Below are 24,471 nucleotides of genomic sequence, written 5' to 3' on the forward strand. Positions count from 1 at the left end.
CTTGATTGTGCTGTAAGTAGCCATAAAACTCCTGCCTGGGCAACACAATGAAGCCCAGTCTCTTTTAAAAAATAAAATAAAATAAAGAAATTAACTGGGAGGCTATTAGGCTAAGACAGCTCCAGGGCCTTGTGTGCCTATATGAGCAAATCAAAACTCAATTCAATGTAAACAGTAGAATGAAGCTTAAGCTTAACCAATCAAAAACCACCAACTAACTTCTAACTAGACACTTATTGATTAGAAACTCCCAACTAACTTCTAACTAAGGACTTTCCACTTTAACCAATCAAATATTGTCTCTGTTTTGCTTCCTTGAACACTTTATAAAAGTTTTCCCCTCATGCCACCTCGGTGAAGCCTTGATCGCTTCTGGTCTGGTGTTGCCCAATTCATGAATTTGAGCTAAATGCTCAAATAAACTCATTAAAATTTTAATGTGCCTATGTTTTAAGAGTTCTCAGCAGAGGAACAGGAAGGAGATCCCCTGATGATGACCTACAGGAGCAACAAGCAACCAGGGCACAGGTGCCTCCCAGTAGGCCCCTTGTGTTTACTGTTTCTCATTGTGCATTTGAAGGTTACCACTTGAGCTGAAACCTGCAACTTTTACCCTTTAAGCATTTTTCATCCAGATCGGCTCTGGAAGTCAGACTGAACCTGACTGGATTGGGTCCAGTAAGAAGCCTCAGGTAGATAAGATTTTAGGACAAGAAATCATGGGTTCTTCTGAATTTAAGGAATTCAAGAACTCCTCCAACTGGAACTCCAGCTAATTTTATGTATAAACATTATGGACCCAGACCCTGTGCTTTCCTAGAGAAATGAGTATATTTACCAAAGACAATTCAGAATTATAGTGGCCACAACAGGGAAGTTTTTAACTTATACAAAATTGTCCATCTACAGGAAGCACTAAATAAAAGGGAATCTCTAATGCTTCACAAACAGTGGGAGGCATTTTTTGATTGGTATACAGAGGCTACTAGAAGACTAAATGAACTGCAAATTGTCTCTCTAAAAGAGTATTCACAAAAGACAAATGAGAAATCTTAAAAGTCTTCTTCCACAAATACTAGTAAAGTTTTAGCAATCTGGGTGGGTAATCTTGTCCCATTTTCAGGAACACAATTTGGATCCAGATATCCTTTTTATTTATTATTTATCTATCTATCTATTTTTGGGACAGAGTCTCGTTCTGCTGCCCAGGCTGAAGTGCAATGGTGCAATCTTGGCTCACTACAACCTCCGCCTCGTGGGGTAAAGTGATTCTCCTGCCTCAGCTTCCTGAGTAGATGCAACTACAGGTGCATGCCACCATGCCTAGCTAATTTTTTGTATTTTTAGTACAGATGGGGTTTTACCATGTTAGCCAGGCTGGTCTCAAACTCCCAACCTTGTGATCTGCCCGCCTTGGCTTCCCAAAGTGCTGGGATTACAGGCGTGAGCCACTGTGCCCAGCCCAGATATCCTTTTTATAAACTACTGAGTTTGACATTTTATATCTGGCAGATCACTAAAATTTAGAATGAAAACTATAGAATCTGCTTCTGCCTGTATGTTTGTGTATGACTATATATATGTTAAATATATGTGATACTTTTCTATTACCAGATGGTATTGTCAAAATTTTTAATAATTATATATAATGGGTTTAAAGAAAAATAAGCACTTATATAAATTAAGTATTCCCTAAACTTTTAGAAAGATAGCAACAGATCCAAATGTTTTTCAAGCCCATCCGATGTCAGATAATCTTTGGTAAATGAAAGCTAATTTAAGTTTGTTGGTTTAATTAAAGCAGGCATATCCTTAGAGTTACCAGCACTAAATATAATGTGATATATATCTTTTATTTTACTTATGCTTACTAGTCAAATACACTCACGTTGTCTTTGTTACAAAATTTGTTAGCAAAAAATAAATAATAACGAACTTGATGGCTGGCCTTGTCTGGTGTTATGTCTACTTCAAAACAGTTTTCCAAATCCCTTTGACAACTTATACCCTTAGTATTTCATTAAGTTAAATTAAATGATGGATATTAATTGAATATCTAGATAACTTCCAAATTACATAAAATACTAAAACATTAATTGCTAAATATAAGTTTATCTACTTTTGGCTTCTTATTACAGAAGAATAAAGATATTTGGGTCTGTTAGTAAACGTGTCCTATGACACACTGAAAAACTATACTATGAAAAAGAACATGCTTCTGTAAATTATGAAAGAGTACAGATTTGCTAGTCTATAGAATGCTGGTGTGACTGACAGTGCACAAGTGCTTATTACCTAGTTTTCACTAGAAACTAACATCACTAACAGTTAAGAATTCTAATCAATATATGTAATTTAAACTACTGAAATAAATAATTTTGTATGTCAGGAAAGAAAGATGTTTTTGGAATGTGAAGCTATGTGGTGTGAAGAATGTTTTTCTTATGGGAAAAAGAATAATTTTTGTACTAAAGCAGACTGTTCCATACTGGGAAAGAGGAAGAGTACAGAACAAAATATGAATGGATACAAGAATGCTATAGGTTTGTGTAAGAGGAATTTGGAAAAACAATGTTATGTATGGCCAAGCTGGCTAATATGTATTTATATATGTTATTAAAAGAATGATGAGTCTTAATATCAGAAGTACATTGGTGCAAAGTTTTACTGCAGTATTGGTTTTCTCTTGACAAGAGATTGTGAAAGGTTTTCCTTTACCTTTTAAGCAAGCTGACTACAAAATCGAGATTTTATCAAGATGATTTTCTGTGCTTCATGTCTTTTTAGGTCTTTGATCACCTAAGACCTAATGTTAATATTATTATTTTTACCTTTTAAGCAATCTGACTACAAAATCGAGATTTTCTTTGTCTTTTTTTTTTTTTTCCCCTCTTTATTGTAGAGAACGGGATCTCCCTATATTGCCCAGGCAGGTCTCAAACTCCTGGACTCAAGCTCTCCTCCCACCTCTACCTCCCTGAGAGCTGGGATTACAGGCATGAGCCACCGCGCCCAGCAGAGATTTTGTTTCATCAAGATAATTTCCTGTGCTTCATGTCTTTTTAGGTCTTTGATTACCTAAGGCTTAATGTTAATATTAACATTATTACTAAATTAGCTATATTTCAATATTAAAATAGCTAAGATTTTTTCCTACAACATTAAAATAGCTAAGGATTTTTCTACAACAATGTAACTTTCTGTATTTGCCTTTGAAGTATTTAAATTATCACTCTGGTTAAATATTTTTCCACAGATATCTTATGATAATCAAGTGTTTTAAACCGTTTGGTATTTTTGACAAATTTCCCAAAAATACATTAAAAATGAAGTACTTTTGACCTCACTCTAACTTTGCGAGTTTCCAAAGGGCCCTTGGAATATCTCAAAAAAATTTGTTCTCTCTCCCTCTAAAAAGAAGAATGTTATAATAATTAGGCTTTGTTAAAACTAATTAGGCTTAATTGATATGTTAAATTGCATGGGAAGCATTGTCAAATAAAGGTGATACCTTCTTATATTTGTATGGGTATATGATATTAGATAAGTATTCCAGAAATTGTGTGAAGTTTCTAAAAATCTGATATGTTCTGGTATAATGTTATCAGCCATACTTTCAGTTATTCTGTTAAAATATTGTATGCCACAGAAGCAATCAAATTTACTTGTCTATTGTGCATTATGATAATGAACTGATCTTTAGCTATGGCCATGTTAAGTCTTTTGTTACTGACAGATGGCTATTGTTTCACCTGATCTTCACTGAAAGTGTTTGCAAGTAACTATAATCCTAAAGTGCTCTGTCTTCAAGGAGATTCATAGAAAAGACTCTGAAAGGTACTGGTTTCTGATAACGTTTAGATCCTATCATTGGACAGTGTAAGAACTTCCAGAACTCTAAGGGAGAAAACTTATAAATTCATTAAACTGCTAACCAAGATCAAGCTGAGCAAGAATTGAGTATGAGAGGCTGAATAACTTACTGAAGAAAAATTATGGTTTCTTAAGAATTGTGGTTTTGAAACATTGCTAGTTCTTTAATATTTTGTTTTCCAGATTTAAGAAAACCTTTTTTATTTTCTCTTATGTTATTCAATAGTTTATGGCAATTTGGCAAAGTATGCCTTCATGAACAAAGATAAAACAATTACTTTTTCTCCCTACCTGATCCCTCCAGAATTTGGAAGCTATTAGTGAGTATTTTTATTTTCATGGCAATATAGTTATTTGCGTAAGTTCAATAAGAATCTGTTCTTCACAGCTTGCCAGGAGTAAAAGCAAAAAGAACCTGTCCTTCTTATAGCAGGACATAATTGGAAACATCAGTCATATTACCAAGGCTTTGACTCATATATCATATTGGAGACTATGCACAAAATCAGATATGACTCAGACAGTTTTAAGGAACCAAAGGCTGACAGAGCAAATAAGGCATCTTGAAAAAAACCCCCCGAAAAAAACAGAAACCTGGCCTGGTACTGTACACATATAGTCCCTTACATGGTTGCCTTACAGAAGAGTAAGGACTATCACTTCTTGGCAGACAAGGGAATCCCAGGATTTTCTGAGGACCTCAAGAAAAGAGGAATTCACCCAAATCTACAGGATTGCAGGTGAAATCAGATGGCAAGTCCTTGGTTTGGCTTCCGAGCCTCGAGAGGTTTTTAAAAGTCTTATCTGAGATTCCTTATTAATGTTTCAGCAGAGCAGACTTCACTTTTACTCAGCTAGGCTTATATGGAACCTATCATGTAGTATGATTTCAACAAATACTTATTAAAAAGGGAAAACACATTAAACATTTTAGAAGGGGAAAAAATGATCCCTTATATAAAATATATATTTGGTCTCTGTGTGACATAAAATATATATTTGGTCTTTGTCCCTGGATCCTGGCATACAGCTACTAAAATGCATGGAAGAGCACCTGAATTTACGCTAATGCAGTGACTTAGATGGGGTCCCACAGATAGCCTAAAGCATTGAAATTTTCAGTGCCACTCGCCAACCTCCAGAAAAGGGCGGGAAAGGGAGCTGGAGATTAAGTTCTATAAAAACACTTGAACAAGGAGATTTGATGAGTTTCTTGGCTGGTGAACACATCCACGTGCCAGGTTTGTAGTGCACCCCAACTCCAAGGGGACAGAAGCTCCTCTGCTTAGGAGTCTTACAGACCTCATTCTATGTACTTTTCATCTGTTTCTTTTATGATTATCTTTTATAATAAACTGATAAATATAAGTAAAGTGTTTCCCCTAAATTCTGTGAATCAGTGTAACAAATTAATCCAACCCAAGGAGGGGGCGGTGGGCACTCTGATTTATAGCCAGTATGTCAGATGTGTAGGTGACAACTGATAACCTGCGATTGGTGTCTGAAGTAAGGAGCAGTTTTGTGGGACTGAGCCCTTAACCTGTAGGATATGATTCTGACTCCAGGCAGACTGTGTCATAATTAAACCAAATTACAAGGCACCCAGCCAGTAGTTGGAGAGGTGGAGAATGGCTTGGGGTGGACAAAAGCCAACACATCTGGTATCAGAAGTGTACACGACAGTATAAAGAAACAGTGTGTTTTCTACTCAAAAAATTATAAATGTACTAGGCTAACTTCTAAAAAGTTGTTTAAGGATTTTTCAAAAGATCTATTCCAAGGAAAGAAAACAGCTATCCTGACGTATCTGAACTTCAGACTAATATTTAAAAAAAATCCTGTCTCATAACATTTTCACAACACGAAAAGTGTTTGTTATCAAACTAAATTATTATCTGTGGGACTTGTTTGTGACATGAAAAGATATACTGGAAAAAAAAATCCAGTAATTAAATTAGCTTTTAATTTTTCAGGTGTCTTATCTGCTAGTTACAGCAGTTCTCTAAACAGAGAAAGTACTTATCTCTCAAGACAGCAGCAGCAGTAACTGATGCTAACACCTCTGACAATAAGTCCATTGAACCTTTGAAGCTTCGAGGGTGGACACTTTAAAGTTTATGGGCTTGAGGTATAGGGTACACCTGCCAGGACACATGGTATGAGATTGAGAGAAAAATGAGGTCCCTTCAGTATCTCAGAAAACTTCCAAACCAGACTGCATAGAATAGGGTAGTTTTAAGCAGTATCAAGTATTTCTTGATGTGGAGTAATATTTAAATTTTATATATAAAACACATTTTGACTCCTTAACACTACAGGCTTCATGACTGTTTTTTAGTTCTCACTTCACATTAAACTTATGGGTAAAAAATACACACTTCTAGTGATGAATAAATTTGACATAGTGAAAACAGACAAATTTTTTATATTATTTTATGCCTCTAGCATAAGTAACAGATGTTATTCTCTTCAATATACATACATGGTTCTCTTAAGCCTTTCTTTGTACAGAGTATACAACTTTGATAATAGAGTCTTTGAGCATTTATCGTAAATGAAGCAGAAAAGAATACTGATTTTGTTAACTGCATTTTATCAGAATATCTCCCAAGACAAAAGTTTCTAAAGTTTTTAATAGGCTATTAAACTGGGGGGACATGAATACTAATAACATGCACTATTCTTGTTACTATGTAGGACAACTTGACGAAGGGCATAACTTAAAAAAAAATGTTAAAAATTGGAATACTCACACACCAGTGAGTATTGACTCCAACACATCAGAATCAATACCTCCAATAAATTCCCCATTAATTAAGTTCTTGGTTGAAGGAAGAGAAACTTTTGAGATTCCTAGGAAGATTAACTGAAAACAAATATATTCTGCCTTAGAATATAAAAACTTACTAATAATAACTTCCTATGTTTACTATTAATGTGTCTCATAAAAGACAAACTGAAAAAAAGTAATAAAATACAAACTGAGTATAATGAGGTAATAAATAATCGAAGTATGGTTGTGGCTTATGTAATAAAGGTTGGCAGTGGTTATATTATTAAAATAATTATTCACTATAATTTAGCATGATCAAAGAAATCCAGAAATGTTCAAAGATAAAATGTGTTAACTTAGAAATACACAAATTTTGTGTATTGGTAGTCGCAAATTTTGATGGGTAGTCAAAACGCCAGAAAATTTACTTCATTAAATCAGTCTTCTTTTAGGGAAATATCTTTTTCTATTTTTACCTACTTTTGAAATCAAGATACTATTTGCTGGCAAATATTCTCTAGAAAAAAAGTCTAATAAATGCTTTCAATTAAAACAAAAAGGTTCCCATACATTTCTTATAATAAAATTACCAAAAATAGGTTTAAGAATAAGAAAGGACAATTGCTAATTATTATTCAACTTACAGTAAGGAAGAGTTGGATGAGAAGTCATTCTTCTAACATTATTAATGGCTTTCTTAATCATCTGGTAAAATAGAAAAATTATTTTACAGCCACAATAAAAAGGATTAAACATGTAAATTGTGACAGGAAATTCAAATAACATTCATGTATTTATTTTTACGTGAGTTCATAACGATCATTATGGGTGCGAAAAATACTAAACATGATAACAGAGATTTAATAGTGCAGCTCTTATATTTGTACATATATTTTGGGCATTACTGACTAGGATCTAAAGATAAATTCCTCTCAAGAATTTAGTCTTCCCTCCTTTCTTGTCAATTCTTTTCTGATCCCATTAAATTTATTATTCAGTAATAATCTTGAATAGTATAAGTTTAAAAGACAGGAGCATGTGAAAATAAAAGAAGATAAAATTAAATAGATTTAAAAACTGATAGTTTGAAACTATGTGTTTACTCATTTTAAAGTTATGCTTTGAATAATTTAACTAGCCTGTCAAATAAGAGTAAAACAAATACATAAAATTAAACTAAAAATTTATAGAACATTTCCTATTTATATAGCATCATAACTACAAATCTATGTTATATTAAGTTTGTAGCATCAGTCTCAGGTAGATTTTGTTATTGTTCTTCTTCTGGATTTTAAATGGTTCAATTAGCCTAAAGTTGTGGAGAAGGTGCAGAGTTGGTAGGGAGGACGGAGACTAGGCCAGAGAAAAGGTGAGGGATAAAAAAACTGAAACACATATATGGATGCAGTTATACTCCAAAATAGCAGAAGCTAGTCATAATGATTTTTTTTTTTTGCTATTAATTTTTATCATTTGATAAACTGAAAGGATTAAGAAAATATTTTATCAATTCTCTAGAAAAAATAAAAACCTGCTGCATATGACTTCTGTTTAGTAAACTTCATATTTAAATCCCATGTTCTTCTTAAAGAAATTCTTGAAGGTTCCTATCTTGCTTTTGTCTTCTTTTTTAATATTCACAGGAGAACCATGAGTAAAAAAATACACAAACACAGGTTTTAAAAAGTTTCTGAAAGCGTATGTAGAATACGTAAAATCATTATTTTAGAAGATCCACATAAAAAAGAACAACCTTATTCTCCTGGTGTCTTTCTGTTGAGGGTAGAGTGAGGCAATCCCAACCCTTATGTTAACAAATCACAATTATTCAAAATAAAAAGATGACCTTCTAAGATTTAGGTAGGAAGAAAATTCAATCCTTAGTGTTATGCCTAGGGTAGATTTCTGTATTACAAAGCTTTGGAGTATAAACACATTTTTCTGAACACCTACTATACGTCCAATACCATTCTAGTTAGAAATCATCAATCTGCAAGACAGGCAGAATCCAAGTTCTCAAAGAGCTTAGATTCCAGGGCATATAAAAAAGACAACTTAGGGCAGGGCACGGTGGCTCATATCTGTAATCCCAGCATTTTGGGAGAACAAGGCGGGTGCATCACTTGAGGCCAGGAGTTCAAGATCAGCCTGGCCAACATGGCAAAACCCAATCTCTACTAAAAATACAAAAATTAGCTGGGCATGGTAGTGCATGTCTGTAATCCCAGCTACTAGGGAGGGTGAGGCAGGAGAACTGCTTGAACCTAGGGGGCAGAGGTTGCAATGAACCAAGATTGTGCCACTGCACTAGAGACTGGGCAAAAGAGCAAGACTCCATCTCAAAACAAAAAGACAACTAAATAATGAATAATTTCAATAACTGGTAAGTGCTAGGGATGATAAAGATGATAAAATATAAGTTGAGTGGGGGTAGAGTGGGTAGGGGCAAATGCCTTAATTAGGGAAGCCAGGGAAATCGGGGGGGATTTGAGTTGAGATGTGAATGGTAAAACAGAGGGATGCAGCATTTTAAGCAGAAGGGAAGGCAAGGGCTCCTGACATGACCATGAGCTTAATACGTTCAAGAGACAGAAAGAAGCCAATGTAACTACAGCAAAGAGAATCAGATGTAGAATAAAGGGAGGTGAGATGGCAGGTTAAATTCTGTAGGGCCATATTAATGTTATTTAAAAGTTGTATTGGGAAATCTGAAATTTTTTAGAAAGTGAGTGACAATCTCAATGATGTTTCAGAAAACAGTAACTGGCTGCTGCTGTGTAAAGAAGAGAAGGAGGAAGAGACCAGCAAGAAAGATGTTACAGGAAGAACTATATTGTAATCAATGAAGCTGGAGTTCAAAAAGTGCCTATTAGTCCTATTCACTTCTTCGGCATATTCCCCTTGAGTTCTCTTTTAAAAGATTATAATATCAGTAAGTTTTACAAACGAATTGTAACACACCTGTCAGCTGGAAAAAGAATTTAACCACTACTGAGCAAGTCATTTCATCTGAATAATTACTAGATTGCTTTTCAAGTTCATTTTATTCCTTAAAACACTGCTACTTGACATCATTGAACTAAGGAGAACAGAAGGCTTTAAAACAAGCTCCACCGAGACACATTTAACAAAGTGATCTAAGTTGAACCACTAGACCTTTCTGGATCTCAAGCTTCATCTGAAGAATGTTTAAGTACGAGTAAATAACAACTACAACAGACACTGCAAATTATAAGGTAATATCAACTATAAAGGAATTGCATTAGGTACAAAATATTACAAGGTATTATTAAAGATGACTGAGCCTTTACTTGAACAATTACCCATACTAATTAATGAAAAAAATGTATTTTTTGGCCAAGGAAAGCATTCTACAGGACTTCTGAAATTCTGAAAAACTACCACCTTTGCTTCTTCTAATCTGTTCATTAGTTCCTATACCCTAAGTAATAATAAAGGAAACTCTTGGAAGTACAAACATGAATCACATCTCTAGGCAATCAGGGCTAAAACAGATCCTCCATCACTACAGAAAAATTATGTTTCAGTTCATCATTATATTGCTTTTTGCTTAACTTAAAAAATTGTATTGTTTTTGTTAAAAAAAAAAAAAAAGAATATTTGTCCTGGCATTTAAAATACCTAGACAAGGGGTTAGCAAACCTTTTTTTATAAAGGACTGGATAGCAAATGTTTTGGCTTTATGAATATTTACTTTCTGTTGCAGATACTCAATTCTGCCACTGTAGTGTGAAGGCATCCACAGACAAAATAGAAACAAATGACTATGGCTGTGTTCCTATAAAACTTTATTTATAAAAAGACACTGAAATCAAGTTTCATGTAATTTTCATGTGCCAAAAAAATACTATGTCTGTTTTTTCAACCACTGAAAAAACAATGTATATACCATTTCACTAAAATGTATACACCATTCTTAGCATATTAGCTACATATAAACAGGTCATGGGTAGTATTTGATCTATAGGGAATAGCTTGCTGAAGCATAATCTGAACCATTATGTTTCAAATAATTCTTAATTAAAATATAGCTCTTTGATTTTCAAGCAAAGTATATTTTTGAAAGAATTTGTTATTAACCTTTCAAATGAAAACACACTATTCTTCATTATCAAAATTTACAATTTCCAACATGTATGACTTACTAAAACTTTAGGAATTAAGAAAAATGTTTTAAATCATCCTTTATCCATTAACCTAGAGGGAAAAAAAAAAGTTACATATAACTTAAATTTATTTTTAACTTTACATACCACAGATGCTCCTCTGCCAGTCTGTGTACTACCAAGCCATGGCATGTTGATTGGAGTGCCAGGATTGCTATGTGTATATGGAGTTGTACCTTGAACAGATGTTAAATCATCACGAGCATGTATAACCAAGAAGTCTTCTGATCTATAAAGGAATGTCAACCAGAATAAAAATAACTCATCATTTCTTTCTTTTTTACACTTGAAAGGTCTAAAATTTGAATTTATAGTTCCCTTTAAAATTAATTTTCTTCAGCTCTTATTCGTAACTCACACACAACAACCTCATACCTGAACAATTTCTGTTCCCTTCACTTACTCTTCTCTCAATTCCCTTATTTAAAGCTCTTGCCACCCCTCATTTAGCATATCAGCTTCTACTCTGCTTATAATCTATAAATTGCTTTAAAGAATCTTTTGAAAGTGATAGTTCAGTAAATATAGTCACTCATACTGCAACATTACTAAATAAAAACAAAGTATGAAGGTACCCTTTGGTTTCCACTTCTATATCATCATCTACCCAAGTGTAGATCTGTGTGGCCAGAATTCCAGAAACATCCAGTTCTTGAACATCATGACTGGAAGCGATTGCTATGCAGTTTCTATTTGCCTGAAAAATAAGTCAAACAGTAATTTTAAAAGAAATAGGCAAAATAGGTATATAAGCTGCTTTTGAAAATGGTAGTTTTGAAATAACCTCTAGCAGTGATAACTAAAGTACAAGATATGCAGCATTCTTACTTTTAGTGAAATAATAAGCTTCAGTTTGGAGATATGTTTATGTTCTAGGAAAAGTATATCCAATAGAAAGCCAGTATAAATGGCAATACGTGCAGCATTTTATTTCCTCTCCCAGTACTGTCTTTCTAGACTGCTAGAATGCTATGAGCTCTCTAAAGTTTGCAAAATTCAGAAATATGGAGGAAGACAGGAGCCCTATAGGGTACAGAAAGGTGAGGGCAATAAGGAACTCCAAACTAAAAACATAATTCTTAATTATTCAAACAAAACAACTTTCTCCTAAAGTTTTTCAATCTGAGGAAAAAAAAAAAAAAAGAAGAACTGGGAAAGGGTCACAGAAAAAAGGTGTAGGGAGAGAAATATAGTGGGAGAAGTATGCCAGAAAAAGATTACAAATGAAAAGTTGCTAAGATTAAATGACATGAAATTTTAAATGCCTATGAATCAAAAATGTACATCTTGGCTGGGTGCAGTGGCTCACATCTATAATCCTAGCACTTTAGGAGGCTGAAGCAGGCAGACAGCTTGAGCTCAGGAGTTCGAGACTAGCCTGGGCAACATGGCAAAACACTGTCTCTACAAAAAATACAAAAATTAGTTGGGCATGGTGGCATGCACCTGTAGTCCCAGCTACTTGGGAGAATGAGGTGGAAGGATTGCTTGAGCCCAGGAGGTCGAGGCTGCAGTGAGCTGACATTGCACCACAGCACTGGGCACCAGGCATGAGACCCTGTCTCAATCAATCAATCAATAAATAAATGCATATCTTTAAAACAGAAAACAGGAAGATAATGACATCAAAGAGAAAATAGGATTACCATTACTGCTATGTAAGATTCTAACACAAACTATTAAGAAAAAACTGAGATCTTAGAAATACATGAAAAAATGATATAGCTAGATTATTGGGTGGTAATTCTCCACAGGTCTCCCAAATTCTGCATGTTTTATAAGTGAGTCATGTCTGTCCTTTTTTCTGCAGTATAATTACCAGGATGTTTATATAACTATTGTCTCTCCCTCCAGAGCAAAGGGCAAGAATACTTACTATCTACTATAAAAGATTTGGTTTCCCTAAACTCAGTGATCCTCTCCTATAATATAACCTACTATGTGTGTAGGTAAGGTAGGTATCATCTGGCCCTCTTCCCATCATTCTCTGGAAATTGTGGCTCAGGGAACCAGTGTAAAGTGCTGATTTTCTGGTTATTGCGTTTGCTGTTAGACATAAACTGTCCTTTGTCTCTGATCAAAGAATCGTATGTCTTCTAATAGCATCCATTAAACTGTTTAATGGATCAATTAAATGCACTGTTTAAACAATCCACTGCCTGCCTCAAAGAGAACTGCTTCTGTGGCAACTAACAGAAACAGAAAGGTAACTGTTAGTTTTAATTTAAGGTAAAATCTGAGACCCTTCATAGTTTTCGACACAGGTAGTTCCCAACTAAACAAATCACAAAAAAAATCTCAATGGCATTTTAAAAAATGCAATTTAAAGCAAAGGTATTATTTCTCAGCTGCAAATTTAGTAAGGATATTAAAAATAGCAAATCGTCCAGGCACGGTAGCTCACACCTGTAATCTCAGCACTTTGGGAGGCCGAGGCGGGCGGGTCACGAAGTCAAGAGATCGATACCATCCTAGCCAACCAACATGGTGAAACCCTGTCTCTACTAAAAATACAAAAATTAGCTGGGCGTAGTGGTGCACACCTGTAGTCCCAGATACTTGGGAGGCTGAGGCAGGAGAATCGCTTGAACCTGGGAGGTGGAGGTTGCAGTGAGTCAAGGTTGTGCCACTGCACTCGAGCCCAGGTGACAGAGCGAGACTCTGTCTCAAAATATACTAAAATAAAATAAAAATAAATAAAAATATAAAAATAGCAAATCTGGGGAAATAAAAATTAAACAGGCATATTCATAGACTTTATACATGTGAATAACTGTTCATTACTAGTACTTATATATAAACACTCAAGAAGAAAACAACTAGTTTCTTTTATAGCACAGAATATTTTAAATGATATTTTCTTCAAGAAAAAGCAGGTAATGCAGGTATAGATAATAATTTTTTTTTTTTTTTTTTTTTTTGTAGAGACAAGGTTTCACAATGTTGCCCAGGCTGCTATCAACTCCTGGCCTCAAGTGATCCTACTGCCTTGGCCTTCCAAAGTGTTGGGATGACAGGTGTGGGCAACCACACCTGGCCAATAATTTTGTATTTGACATGTATATATAATATCACGTTATACAGATATTACAACTGGCTAAGGGGCTGACTCCAGATTTGTCTGTTTTGCACGGAACTGTTTCTTTGACAACAGAACTGTCTGAAGCAGGCAAATCTGGAATCAGCCCCTTAACCAGTCATTGCTCAATGGTGTCTAAGAGGGAAATGAAGTGAAGGACGCAGAACAACAAAGATACTGTCCAGAAGAATTCAGAGCAGACAGACATAGCACAAAAAGATAGAAAACCAACTGGTGAAAGGATTACTAAATGGGTAATTTTCCTGTATATCACATTTCCCTGTATATATTACAGGGTATGTATCTATATAATATTTAAAAATTATTTTAAATTTAGGAACATATGAAAATTTATTATATATATATGTATACAATATCTCCTTTAGGTATCTTCTATGAATACATAAAAAGAAGATACACATATCCTTTAAGTTAATGGAAGGAAAACAAAAGAATAATTAGAAGTCATTAGGAACTACAAGGCAAGGCAATTAGGGGAGATAGAAGGGGGAAATGATTAAGACAGATTTCAATCTTGGACTGCATTACCTAAGGCCACCTCTTCTGTGAGGAGCATACAGACATCTAAGGAGGATGTTAAGTAGAAATTTAAGAAATACTAAGAAAATACACATGTTCGGCAGCTATTGGAGGTATAAATCAAAGAGGGAGAATTTGAGTCACATATAAGCTTAAATCTTACCAAACACCCAGAACCACATTTGACATATTCATAAGGAATATAAAAAACTTCTTCTGTGGGTTAACTACTGTACTACATTGTATAAATTCTAAAAGCGACTGTCTATATATTTGGTACTTCTCTCTGCATAGTAATAAAACATTATGTATTTTATCAGCTACATATCCAAAATCATATAATAACAAAATCACATTATCAAATAATATTTTATAAAATAAAAGAAGTATCCAGGTTGCAATTTAAGGAACTGGAAGCAGCTTTGGGAGAGAAATACTGGATAAACTGATAAAACAGAATATATTATCCAACTATAAATACTTAATAAACAAAAGAAGAATGTCTATGTACTTACCTTATTAACAGCGAACGCTGTAATGATATCAGATTCCTTATGAATAATTCTTGCTTTACCTCCAGGATATCCCAAATCTGCTTCTATCTAAATAAAAGGAAACAAAATCCAAAAATGCAGTGATTTTAGTAATAGAACTAATAATATGTGCCTATCTATCAATTAGTACTTGCATAAATTATTTTAAGAAACTAGATATTTCAATTCTAAAGCTACTATTGTATATGCTAATTATCCCTAAAACAAAGTTTGACAAGGGAAATTTAAATTTCTTCAAACTTGCTTTTTTACACATAAAAAAACAGCTGATACAACACACAACTTCATTAAGTGGTTATCCGCCCAAGACACAGTGAATTAACTTTAAAGGATCAACACATTCTAATTATTAAAGCAAAATGTATTTACCAAGTTTCTTAGCATGATAATTCTTTAATACTATTTTAAGAATTTTAAAAGGTCAGACAGTCAATATTTTAGGTTTTGCAGATCACAAAGGGTCACTGTTGCAATTTCTTTCAAACCTTTAAAAATTCTCAGCTCATGGGCTATATAGAGGCAGGTGAGATTTGGCCAGCTGGTTGTAGTTAACCTTCAATTTATAGAGAAACCTGAATTCCTGAACGGCAAAGTAACTTGCCCAAGTGAGTAATCATTTAGTAGCTAAATAAACCACAATTCTATGTACTTTAGAAGGACATATATTTGAACTTCTGCTTACTTCAGACAAAGTGTATACATCTTTGGACTTAGAAAAGAATACTATGTAAATTCAACACTTACTAAAATAAGTTGAAAAGAGGAGGCAATTAAAGAGTTGAATTGTTGCCTAATACAGGATATTATTTCATATTATCTTTTTTTTGTTTTTTGAGATGGAATCTTGCTCTTGTCACCCAGGCTGGAGGGCAGTGGCCCACAGTCTCAGCTCACTGCAACCTCTGCCTCCCAGGTTCAAGCGATTCTCCTGCCTGAGACTCCTGCCTGAGACTTACAGGCACCTGCTACCATGCCTGGCTAATTTTTGTATTTTTAGTAGAGACAAGGTTTCACCATTTTGGCCAGGCTGGTCTCAAACTCCAGACCTCAGGTGATTCGACGGCCTTGGCCTCCCAAAGTGCTGGGATTGGCCTTGGCCTCCCAAAGGCGTGAGCTACCACGCCTGGTCATCCTAACTTTCAATCTTTTAAAATGAATTAGGTTTACAGACTTATTGTGAAACACATACATTATTTGAAATCAGCATACGATAAATTTACTTCCTGCAAAATTTTGATAGAAATATCACCAATGCTTGGCCATTGACCACAGAACTGATCAGAATATGCAGTGTTTTAAAACAGCAACTAAGGTCAGGCGTGGTGGCTCACGCCTGTAATCTCAGCACTTTCAGAGGCTGAGGTGGGTGGATCACTTGAGGTCAGGAGTGCAAGAGCAGCCTGGCCAACATGGAGAAAACCTGCCTCTACTAAAAATACTAAAATTAGCTGGGCATGATGGTGCGCATCTGTAATCCCAGCTACTTGGGTGGCTGAGGTAAGAGAAATGCTTGAACCCAGGAGGCAGAGACTGCAGTAAGCTGAGATCGAGCCATTGTACTCCAGCCCAGGCAACAGAGCAAAACCCTGTCTCAAAAAAATAAATAAATAAAATAAAGGCAATTAAGATAACTGCTCAATTGGAAAGTTGAAAGAGACTTACAAGATAACCAAACCAAAATACCCCTACACAAACAAAAATCAGTCACCATATATAAAGAGTCAAATATATTCTAATCTAAAGTATAATTTACTTATGAATTTCAGTATTTGCTGAACATTCTGATTGACTCGAGGATCAACGTGTCTTCTAAGGGAAGTCTCAGCTCTGACTACAAAAGGCTGATCATCTGTTAATGATATACATAACAAATTCCATAATTTTATGACAAAATTCCAACTTACCTACCAATCTGCCTGGTATCTCAAGTATACTAAATGTTCATTCTTAGGTTTTGAAGAAATTGGCGACAGAGAAAGATGATGGCTCCATGGAATAGAGGGATGTGCCACTTGCTGGTAAAGGTAGGATGGGGGATCATACCAGTTTCACCTGGGGAATTTTTTCAAACTTTACACGTATGGGAGGAAAGCTCCTGCAGGTATGAACTTCAGAAAACCTTTCTCTATGTAGGAATACATTCCTGTCCTCATTATTTACTAAGAACATTGTTTCTCAATAAGGTGGTGTCAAGATAACCTGAATAACAGTCAACTGAGGTGACTTTTTTTTTTTTTTAATACAAAAACCCTGAACGCCATGTCAGATACACAATCAGAATGTCATGAGGGTGGGTCAAAGAAATGGTGGTATCTCAGAAGTCTTAGATTAAATTTGTGAATGACCATAAGTGGCAGAAGGTAAGACTAGAGATAAAGGTAGAAGTTCAGGTCCTGCGGGGTCTTAAAAGACATAATAAAGAGTTCATATCCTGTTCTAAGTCAGAGAAACCATTGGTGGATTTTGAAAAGTCTGGCTATTGTGAGATAAAACATAAAGGGTTTGAGAATGACTGCCAGAAAACCAATTAAAAGGCAACTACAGTAGCTGAAGTGAGAGATCACAGTGGATTGGATTGGGGCAGTAGGAATGGTGACAGTGATAAGTATTTGAAATTGGGATACATTTTGTTAATGGGCTGTAATCATAGTGTGAGTAAAAGGAGGAAAGAAAAAGGATGAATCCTAGTTATCAGGCCTGACAGCTGGGTGAGTAAAGGTATCATTTACTGAGATGGACATAAGTGAAGGAAACAGTGGGGAGTAGGTTTGTAGCAGGCAATGTCTAGATTCGGGAAATTAGTTGGGACTAGAGAGATTTGAGAGTTGTCAGCATATAGATTATATTAATATTTAAATTGTGAGATAACCCAAAGAGAGAGTAAAGATAGGAAAGCTAAAAAGTTAGAGAACTGAATTCTGGGGCAACCAATATTTCAAGGACAGGAAAAAGACAATTCAGTAGTTACCAATTAGCCAACATAAGAAATTGAAGAGTTTGATATTATGGAAACTAAGTGAGGAAACAATTTTACAAAAATGATATGGGTCAACACTACCAAATGATTATTAAGAAGTTGAATCATATGAAGACAGATAATTGACTACTAAATTTAGTATACTGGAAGTCAATGGTGACCATGTCTATGACAATCTCAGTGGAGTGGGCTGGAGATAATAACTAAGTTAGAGAGAATGTGATATCTGGTGAATAGGAAGGGGAGTTCACTGGGAAAGGATCATAGAGACATTCAACGGAATTGATAATGTTTTATTTCTTAAGCTGGGTGGTTTGTTTGCGGTGTTTCAACATTATTGTTTAAATCTTGAATGACTTTATAGGCAGATCTAAGTGAATTTTGCTATATCGGAGACTGGAGAAATGGAGTATTTTTTAAAGGCAAAACAGTAAAATATATTTGCTCATGCTAATGAGAATAATTTGAGAGAGGTAAACATTTACTGATGAGAAGAGAGGGAGATGGGCTTCAGTTATTAAGAACTGAAGACAAGTCCTTGGGTAGGTGAAAGCAGGTAAGATCTGTGCACAAGTGAAAGATCTGCCCTTGAATAAAAGGGTGACAGTTCACTCACTGTTAAAGGAGGCAGAAGAAAATATCTGCATATAGAGCAGAAATTAGATGATGATAGGCAGGTTAGGCTAAATCACTGCTGACTGCACTTATTTTAACAGCAAAATATATTGATATGTGGGAAGTGGGAAACAAATACTGGAAGTTTGAGGAAATGGAAAAAGTATGAAAATGAAAATGAAAAAACAAATTTGCTATAGAGCAATTTATTATGACTGCAGGGTAAGTTTTATGTTAATTTGGGATTTGTGCTAATAAATTTAAAGTGAGGCAAGCTCTAGGGTTTGTGCTTTTCCTCCAAACATGTTCAGCTGCTCGAGTGCAGGCACAGAATAGGACAAAGAGTTGGGTTTAAGCAGATTTGGGAATTTTCAAGGGAAGTATAGTGTAGGAAGAACAGAGATAAGGATGTTTGCAAGTGATTGATTGATTCCATGATGGATCATGAAATCTAAGCTGGGAAGGGAAGGAAGTAGGAACATGATACAGTCAGCCAAAAACAGAGACGGAACTTGTGTGTGCTATGAACATAATTGTATTCGTTAAAGGCCTCACAACATAACATTATAGTTAAAAAAAATCACAATGAATATGGTCTTAAAAGATCTCCTAAAGTTTCAAGTCACACTTTGTAAAGATGCCATGCTTTGATTGGGCTGGATATGTGAGGAAAAAAGAATCCAAATATTAATGCTAAAAGAGATTTAAAGAGATTATGCAGATCAAAAATAAACACAGAATTGCTATATGATCTAGCAATTCCACTTCTGTATATACCCCAAAAAACTGAGAGCAGAGACTGAGATATCTGTATATCAATGTTCATAGCATCATTATTCACAATAACCAAGACAGACACAACTTTGTCATTTAAAAAATTTCAGGATTCTACCAAACACTTCAGAAATAACACTAATTCCATAAAAATTCTTCCCAAAAATTAAAGAGGAGAGAATCTCCGTCAATTCATTCTAAGAGTCTAGCATTAATCTGAGACCAACACAACACTGTAAGAAAACTACAAACTAATATCCTTCATGAACATAGATGTAAAATTCTTAAAATTTTATCAAATGTAACTATATATATAAAAAGGATAACACATCATAACCAAGTACAACTTATGCTGGGAATGCTAGATTGGTTTAACATTTTAAAAAATTCATTAACCTATCATATTAAAAAAGAAAAAAGCATGATCATCTCAATAGTAGGCAAAAAAAAAAAATCATTTGATAAAAATCCAACATCCTCTTCTTATTAAAAACTCTTAACAAAGTAGGAACGCAAAGAAACGTCCTCAAACTTATAAAGGACATCTACAACAAACCTAAAGGAAACATTTTACTTCATAATAAGAGACTGTTTTCCCCAAGATCAGAAACAAGGTAGTAATGTCTGCTGGTGATCACTTCTATTCAACACTGGACTGGAAGTTCTAAGTCAGAGTGATAAGGCAAAAAACAAAAACAAAAAAAAAGAAAAGAAAAGAACTTAGATGAAGAATATATTTGAAGGACTTATAATACATGACTTCAAGATTTATTATAAGGTTATAGTGATAAAGACAGTGAGCTATTACCATAAAGATGGATCAATGGCCCAAAATACACTCCAGAATTAGACCTACACATCTGCGTCAGTTGATTTTTGAAAAGGTGAAAGAGATAGTTTAGTGAAAGAAAAGATAATCTTTTCAACAAATAATGCTGTAAATACAGATGCAAAAACAACAACAGTAACAAAGAACTGAGGTCTATACTTCACACCATGTAAACAAATTAACTTGAAATGGATTATAGACCTAAATGTAATACTAAAACTCTAAAACACTTAGAATAGGGGAAACTCTTTGTGATCTTAGGTTAGGCAAAGATTTCTTAAATACAACACCAAAAGAAAATGAATAACCAGAACTAATACATTAGACATCATCAAAATTAGAACTTCTGCCCTTCAAAAGAACTTGTGGCTGGCTGCGGTGGTTCACGCCCCTCTTCCCAGCACTTTAGGAGGCCAAGGTGGGCAGATCACTTGAGGCCAGGAGTTCGAGACCAGCCTGGGCAACATGGTGAAACCCAGTCTACTCACCTACTAAAAACACAAAAATTAGCCAGGTGTGGTAGTGCACACCTGAGAATTGCTTGTACCTGGGAGGTGGAGATTACAGTGAGCCAAGATCACACCACTGCACTCCAGCCTAGGCAACAGAGCAAGACTTTGTTTAAAAATAAATAAATAAAATGAAAGCACTTTGTAAAGAGAATGAAAAGACAAGCCATAGAATAAGAGAAAATATCTGCAAATCACATTTCTGATAAATGATTTTTATCCAGAACATACAAATAACTGTTAAAACTGAATTAAGAAAACAAGCAACCTAATACAAAATAAACACAACATTTGAAGGCAATTCATGCAGATAGACAAATGGCAAATAAGCATGTGATAAGATGCTCGGTGCAAATTAAAACCACAGTGAACTACTACTACATACTTACTAGAATGGGTAAAATGAAAATATAGACTACACCAACTGTTGGTAAGAATGTAAGGCAAGGCTGGGCATGGTGGGTCACACCTGTAATCCCAGCACTTCAGGAGGCTGAGGTGGGAAAATTGCCTGAGCCCAGAAGTTTGAGACCAGCCTGCGCAATATGGAGAAACCCCACCTCTACAAAAAATAAAAATGAGCTGGGCATGGTGATGCATGCGTGTAGTCCCAGCTGCTCAGAAGGCTGAGGCAAGAGGACTGCTTGAGCCTGGGAGGTCGAGGCTGCAGTGAGCCATAATGACACCACTGCACCCAGTCTGGGAGACACAGTGAGACCCTGCCTTAAAAAAAAAAAAAAAATAGAATGGGATTTTGTACACCACCCATTGAGAATGTACATAAATAGTACAACCACCTTGGAAAATATTTGAATAGTTTCATAAAACGTTTAACATATACCCACCACATGATCCAGTCTTTCTACTCCTAGGCATTTACACAAGAGAAATGAAAGCATTTTTCCATACAATGTGACTTGTACACGAATATTCAAAGCAGCCTTATTTGGAATAGGTCCAAAGTAAAATCAGCTCAAGTGTTCATTAACAGGTAAACTATGGTATATCCATATAATGTAATAAGCATGATAATAAAAAGGAATGAACTACTAAAATACACAACACAGATCAATCTTGAAATAATTATGCTAAGTCAACAGACACAGACTATAAACCAAAAATGACGTATTATATGATTCTATTTACATAAAATTCCAGAAAACAACAAATTAATCTTTAACGCCAGGAAAAAATTCGGTAGTTGCTTGGGGAAGAGGGCACAGGTGAAAGAGAAAAAGAAGGGAGGGATTAAATTCTGGGGACTGATGGATATAATCATTATCCTGGTTGTGGTGATGGTTTCGCTAGTGTATACACATGCCAAAATTGAACAAGTTTTACACTTTAAATATATGTAGTTATTTTAGGTCAGGCATATCTTATAAAGTTTTTTAAAAAATTATATGGCAGTGGGCTTGGAAAATGCTGGCCAAAATGATGTTAACCCACCCCTCAAAAAGACTGCATTTTGACACAGCATGAAGATGACTATAGAAATACAACATTGATTATTAACATTTTATAAACAGTATCAAAACAAAAATGTTTGTATAAGAATTCCTGATATGTGAGTGGGTGTGGTGTCTCATGCCTGTAATCCCAGCACTTTGGGGGAGGCCAAGGCAGGTGGATCACCTGAGGCTGGGAATTCAAGACCAGCCTGACCAACATGGAGAAACGCTGTCTCTATTAAAAATACAAAAATTAGCTGGGTGTGGTGGCACATGCCTATTATCCCAGCTACTCAGGAGGCTGAGGTAGGAGAATTGTTTGAACCTGGGAGGTGGAGGTTGCAGTAGGCTGAGATTTCCAGCCTGGGCAACAAGAGCAAAACTGTGTCTTCAAAAAAAAAAAAGAATACCTGATAATGTGTAGACAGTGACAGTAGCAAGTAATCATCAATACCCAGGCAAGGAAAATTGTTAATTGATTAAAAGTTTGAATTATATTCCCTCAAAACCCCCAAAGGCCACTAGAAATTTTCAAAGTATGAATCACATATACTTATTTTGCAAAAGTTTTAGTTATAATATACACCTGATATCAAATCAGTCTTTTTAATTAATTGCACAGAATCATTTCTCCTATTTTACCAAAAGACTCCCGTTGGAAAGAATAAGAGGTAGAAATTAGTAACTTTAAAAATTTTTTTGAGAAATTTTTCACTTAAAAATCACTGCTGAGATTGTTTTAAATACAGAATATGAAAAACATGAGTTAAATATCAACCTCATAAAGTCACAGTTGAATTGGCCAGGCATGGTGGCTCACGCCTATAATCCCAGCACTTTGGTAGGCCAAGGTGGGTGGATCACCTGAGGTCAGGAGTTTGACATCAGCCTGGTCCACATGGCAAAACCCTGTCACTACTAAAAATACAAAAAAAAAAAAAAAAAAAAAAATTAGCCAGGTGTGGTCATGGCTGCCTATAATCCCAGCTACTCAGGAGGCTGAGGCAGGAGAATAGCTTGAACCTAGGGGGCAGAGGTTGCAGTGAGCTGAGACTGCGCCACTTCGCTCCAGCCTGGGCGAAAGAGTGAAACTCTGTCTCAAAAATAAAATAAAATAAAGTCATAGTTGAATATGCAATCACAGAACACCTAGGAGTTATTTCATAATTATACAGATTCTCATCTTTTGTGCTTTGATTCTCAAGTACCATGAGTATGTACCCTTACTATGTACCCTTAAGGCACTTTGCTACATGCTGTTGCTACCAGTAAAATAAATGCTATGTAACAGTATTTACTATATTTTTAGGAATTAATATCATAGGAGAGAATTTTAACTTCAAAAGTGATACTTGTAGAATTAAAATACTACTAAACAATTGCTATTGTAATCACATGTATTAAGAACTTTAGTTATATTTACTCAGAAAATTTGTAGCCAAAACAAGATACATTCAACTCCCTTTAAAATTGCATTCTCTTATCTAACAAAACAGAAATCACTTTTACAACTGCAGTATTTAAGTTGTTAAAATAAAAGGAGAATAATCTGAGGGAACAATACTTTAAATCCATTGGAAACCAAGACCAGTTTAAAACTAAAATGCAAATGCTTTGTTCTTTTGTGAAAGAATGCAATTTCTAATTTCAGTTGAATGATATTTTGTACCTTATTGATGTTTGGCTCCTCCATCATAGAATTTTTGATGGTTTCACTGTTGTCCTCTAATGACTTCATCAAGAAAGAATAACCACATGACAAAGAGTAAAGATGAGATAGTAACACGCAAAATACTGGGGATTGTTTAAATGTTATATTTTAAACCAAATTTACTAGAAAAGAACACTATATAGAGTTATTATTCTTAAAATTTCATACACCTATAAGAAGCATGTGTGAGGGTGCATGGTTAGGGGATGAGCAAAACTTAATCCCTCAGAACTCATTAACTACCACTATAATTTTTATTCTATCCCTCAGAAGTTTTTACTCAATTTCGAAATGTTGACATTAAAGCATGATTGAAACCAAAGTACTTTATATTAAAATAATCAGAGCTACTGGTGTCAGAGCACTATCAACAAAGTCGAATTATTCTCTTACTCGCTGCTATGTCTTATCTCCACATCTGAACCTTCAGGAAAATCTCTTGATTAGAAAATTTCAATTTCTACATTTATCTAATTCTCTTCCACTGATGAAGCCAGAAACAGTCAATAAATAGCTTGGAAGCACATATACTTCTTAAAAGGGAACAGTAGTACTTGTTAAAGAAAGAGCTGTTCCAAGACTTTTAGTTCTTCTCAGAA

At 34.9% G+C, this 24,471-nt stretch overlaps 1 protein-coding gene across 6 annotated transcripts in view; it reads right to left on the reverse strand.

Annotated features, from left to right (window-relative positions):
• Positions 1-24,471, reverse strand: part of DMXL1 (Dmx like 1) — a 174,868-nt gene that overhangs the window by 17,186 nt on the left and 133,211 nt on the right. For 3 of the 6 annotated variants that reach the window (XM_023197327.2, XM_023197342.3, XM_023197332.3), the window contains 5 exons: positions 23,831-23,893; positions 14,968-15,054; positions 11,409-11,530; positions 10,921-11,062; positions 7,291-7,351 (listed from right to left, as the gene is read on the reverse strand). In XM_023197327.2, the coding sequence (XP_023053095.2) occupies positions 7,291-7,351; positions 10,921-11,062; positions 11,409-11,530; positions 14,968-15,054; positions 23,831-23,893 (475 nt within the window). The remainder of the gene's footprint in view (positions 1-7,290; positions 7,352-10,920; positions 11,063-11,408; positions 11,531-14,967; positions 15,055-23,830; positions 23,894-24,471) is intronic. The other 3 variants (XR_002727748.3, XM_023197351.3, XM_023197361.2) reach the window with 2 other exon arrangements.

Source organism: Piliocolobus tephrosceles, chromosome 4 (genome assembly GCF_002776525.5).
Source record: "Piliocolobus tephrosceles isolate RC106 chromosome 4, ASM277652v3, whole genome shotgun sequence".
In the NCBI taxonomy this organism is placed as follows: Eukaryota; Metazoa; Chordata; class Mammalia; order Primates; family Cercopithecidae; genus Piliocolobus; species Piliocolobus tephrosceles.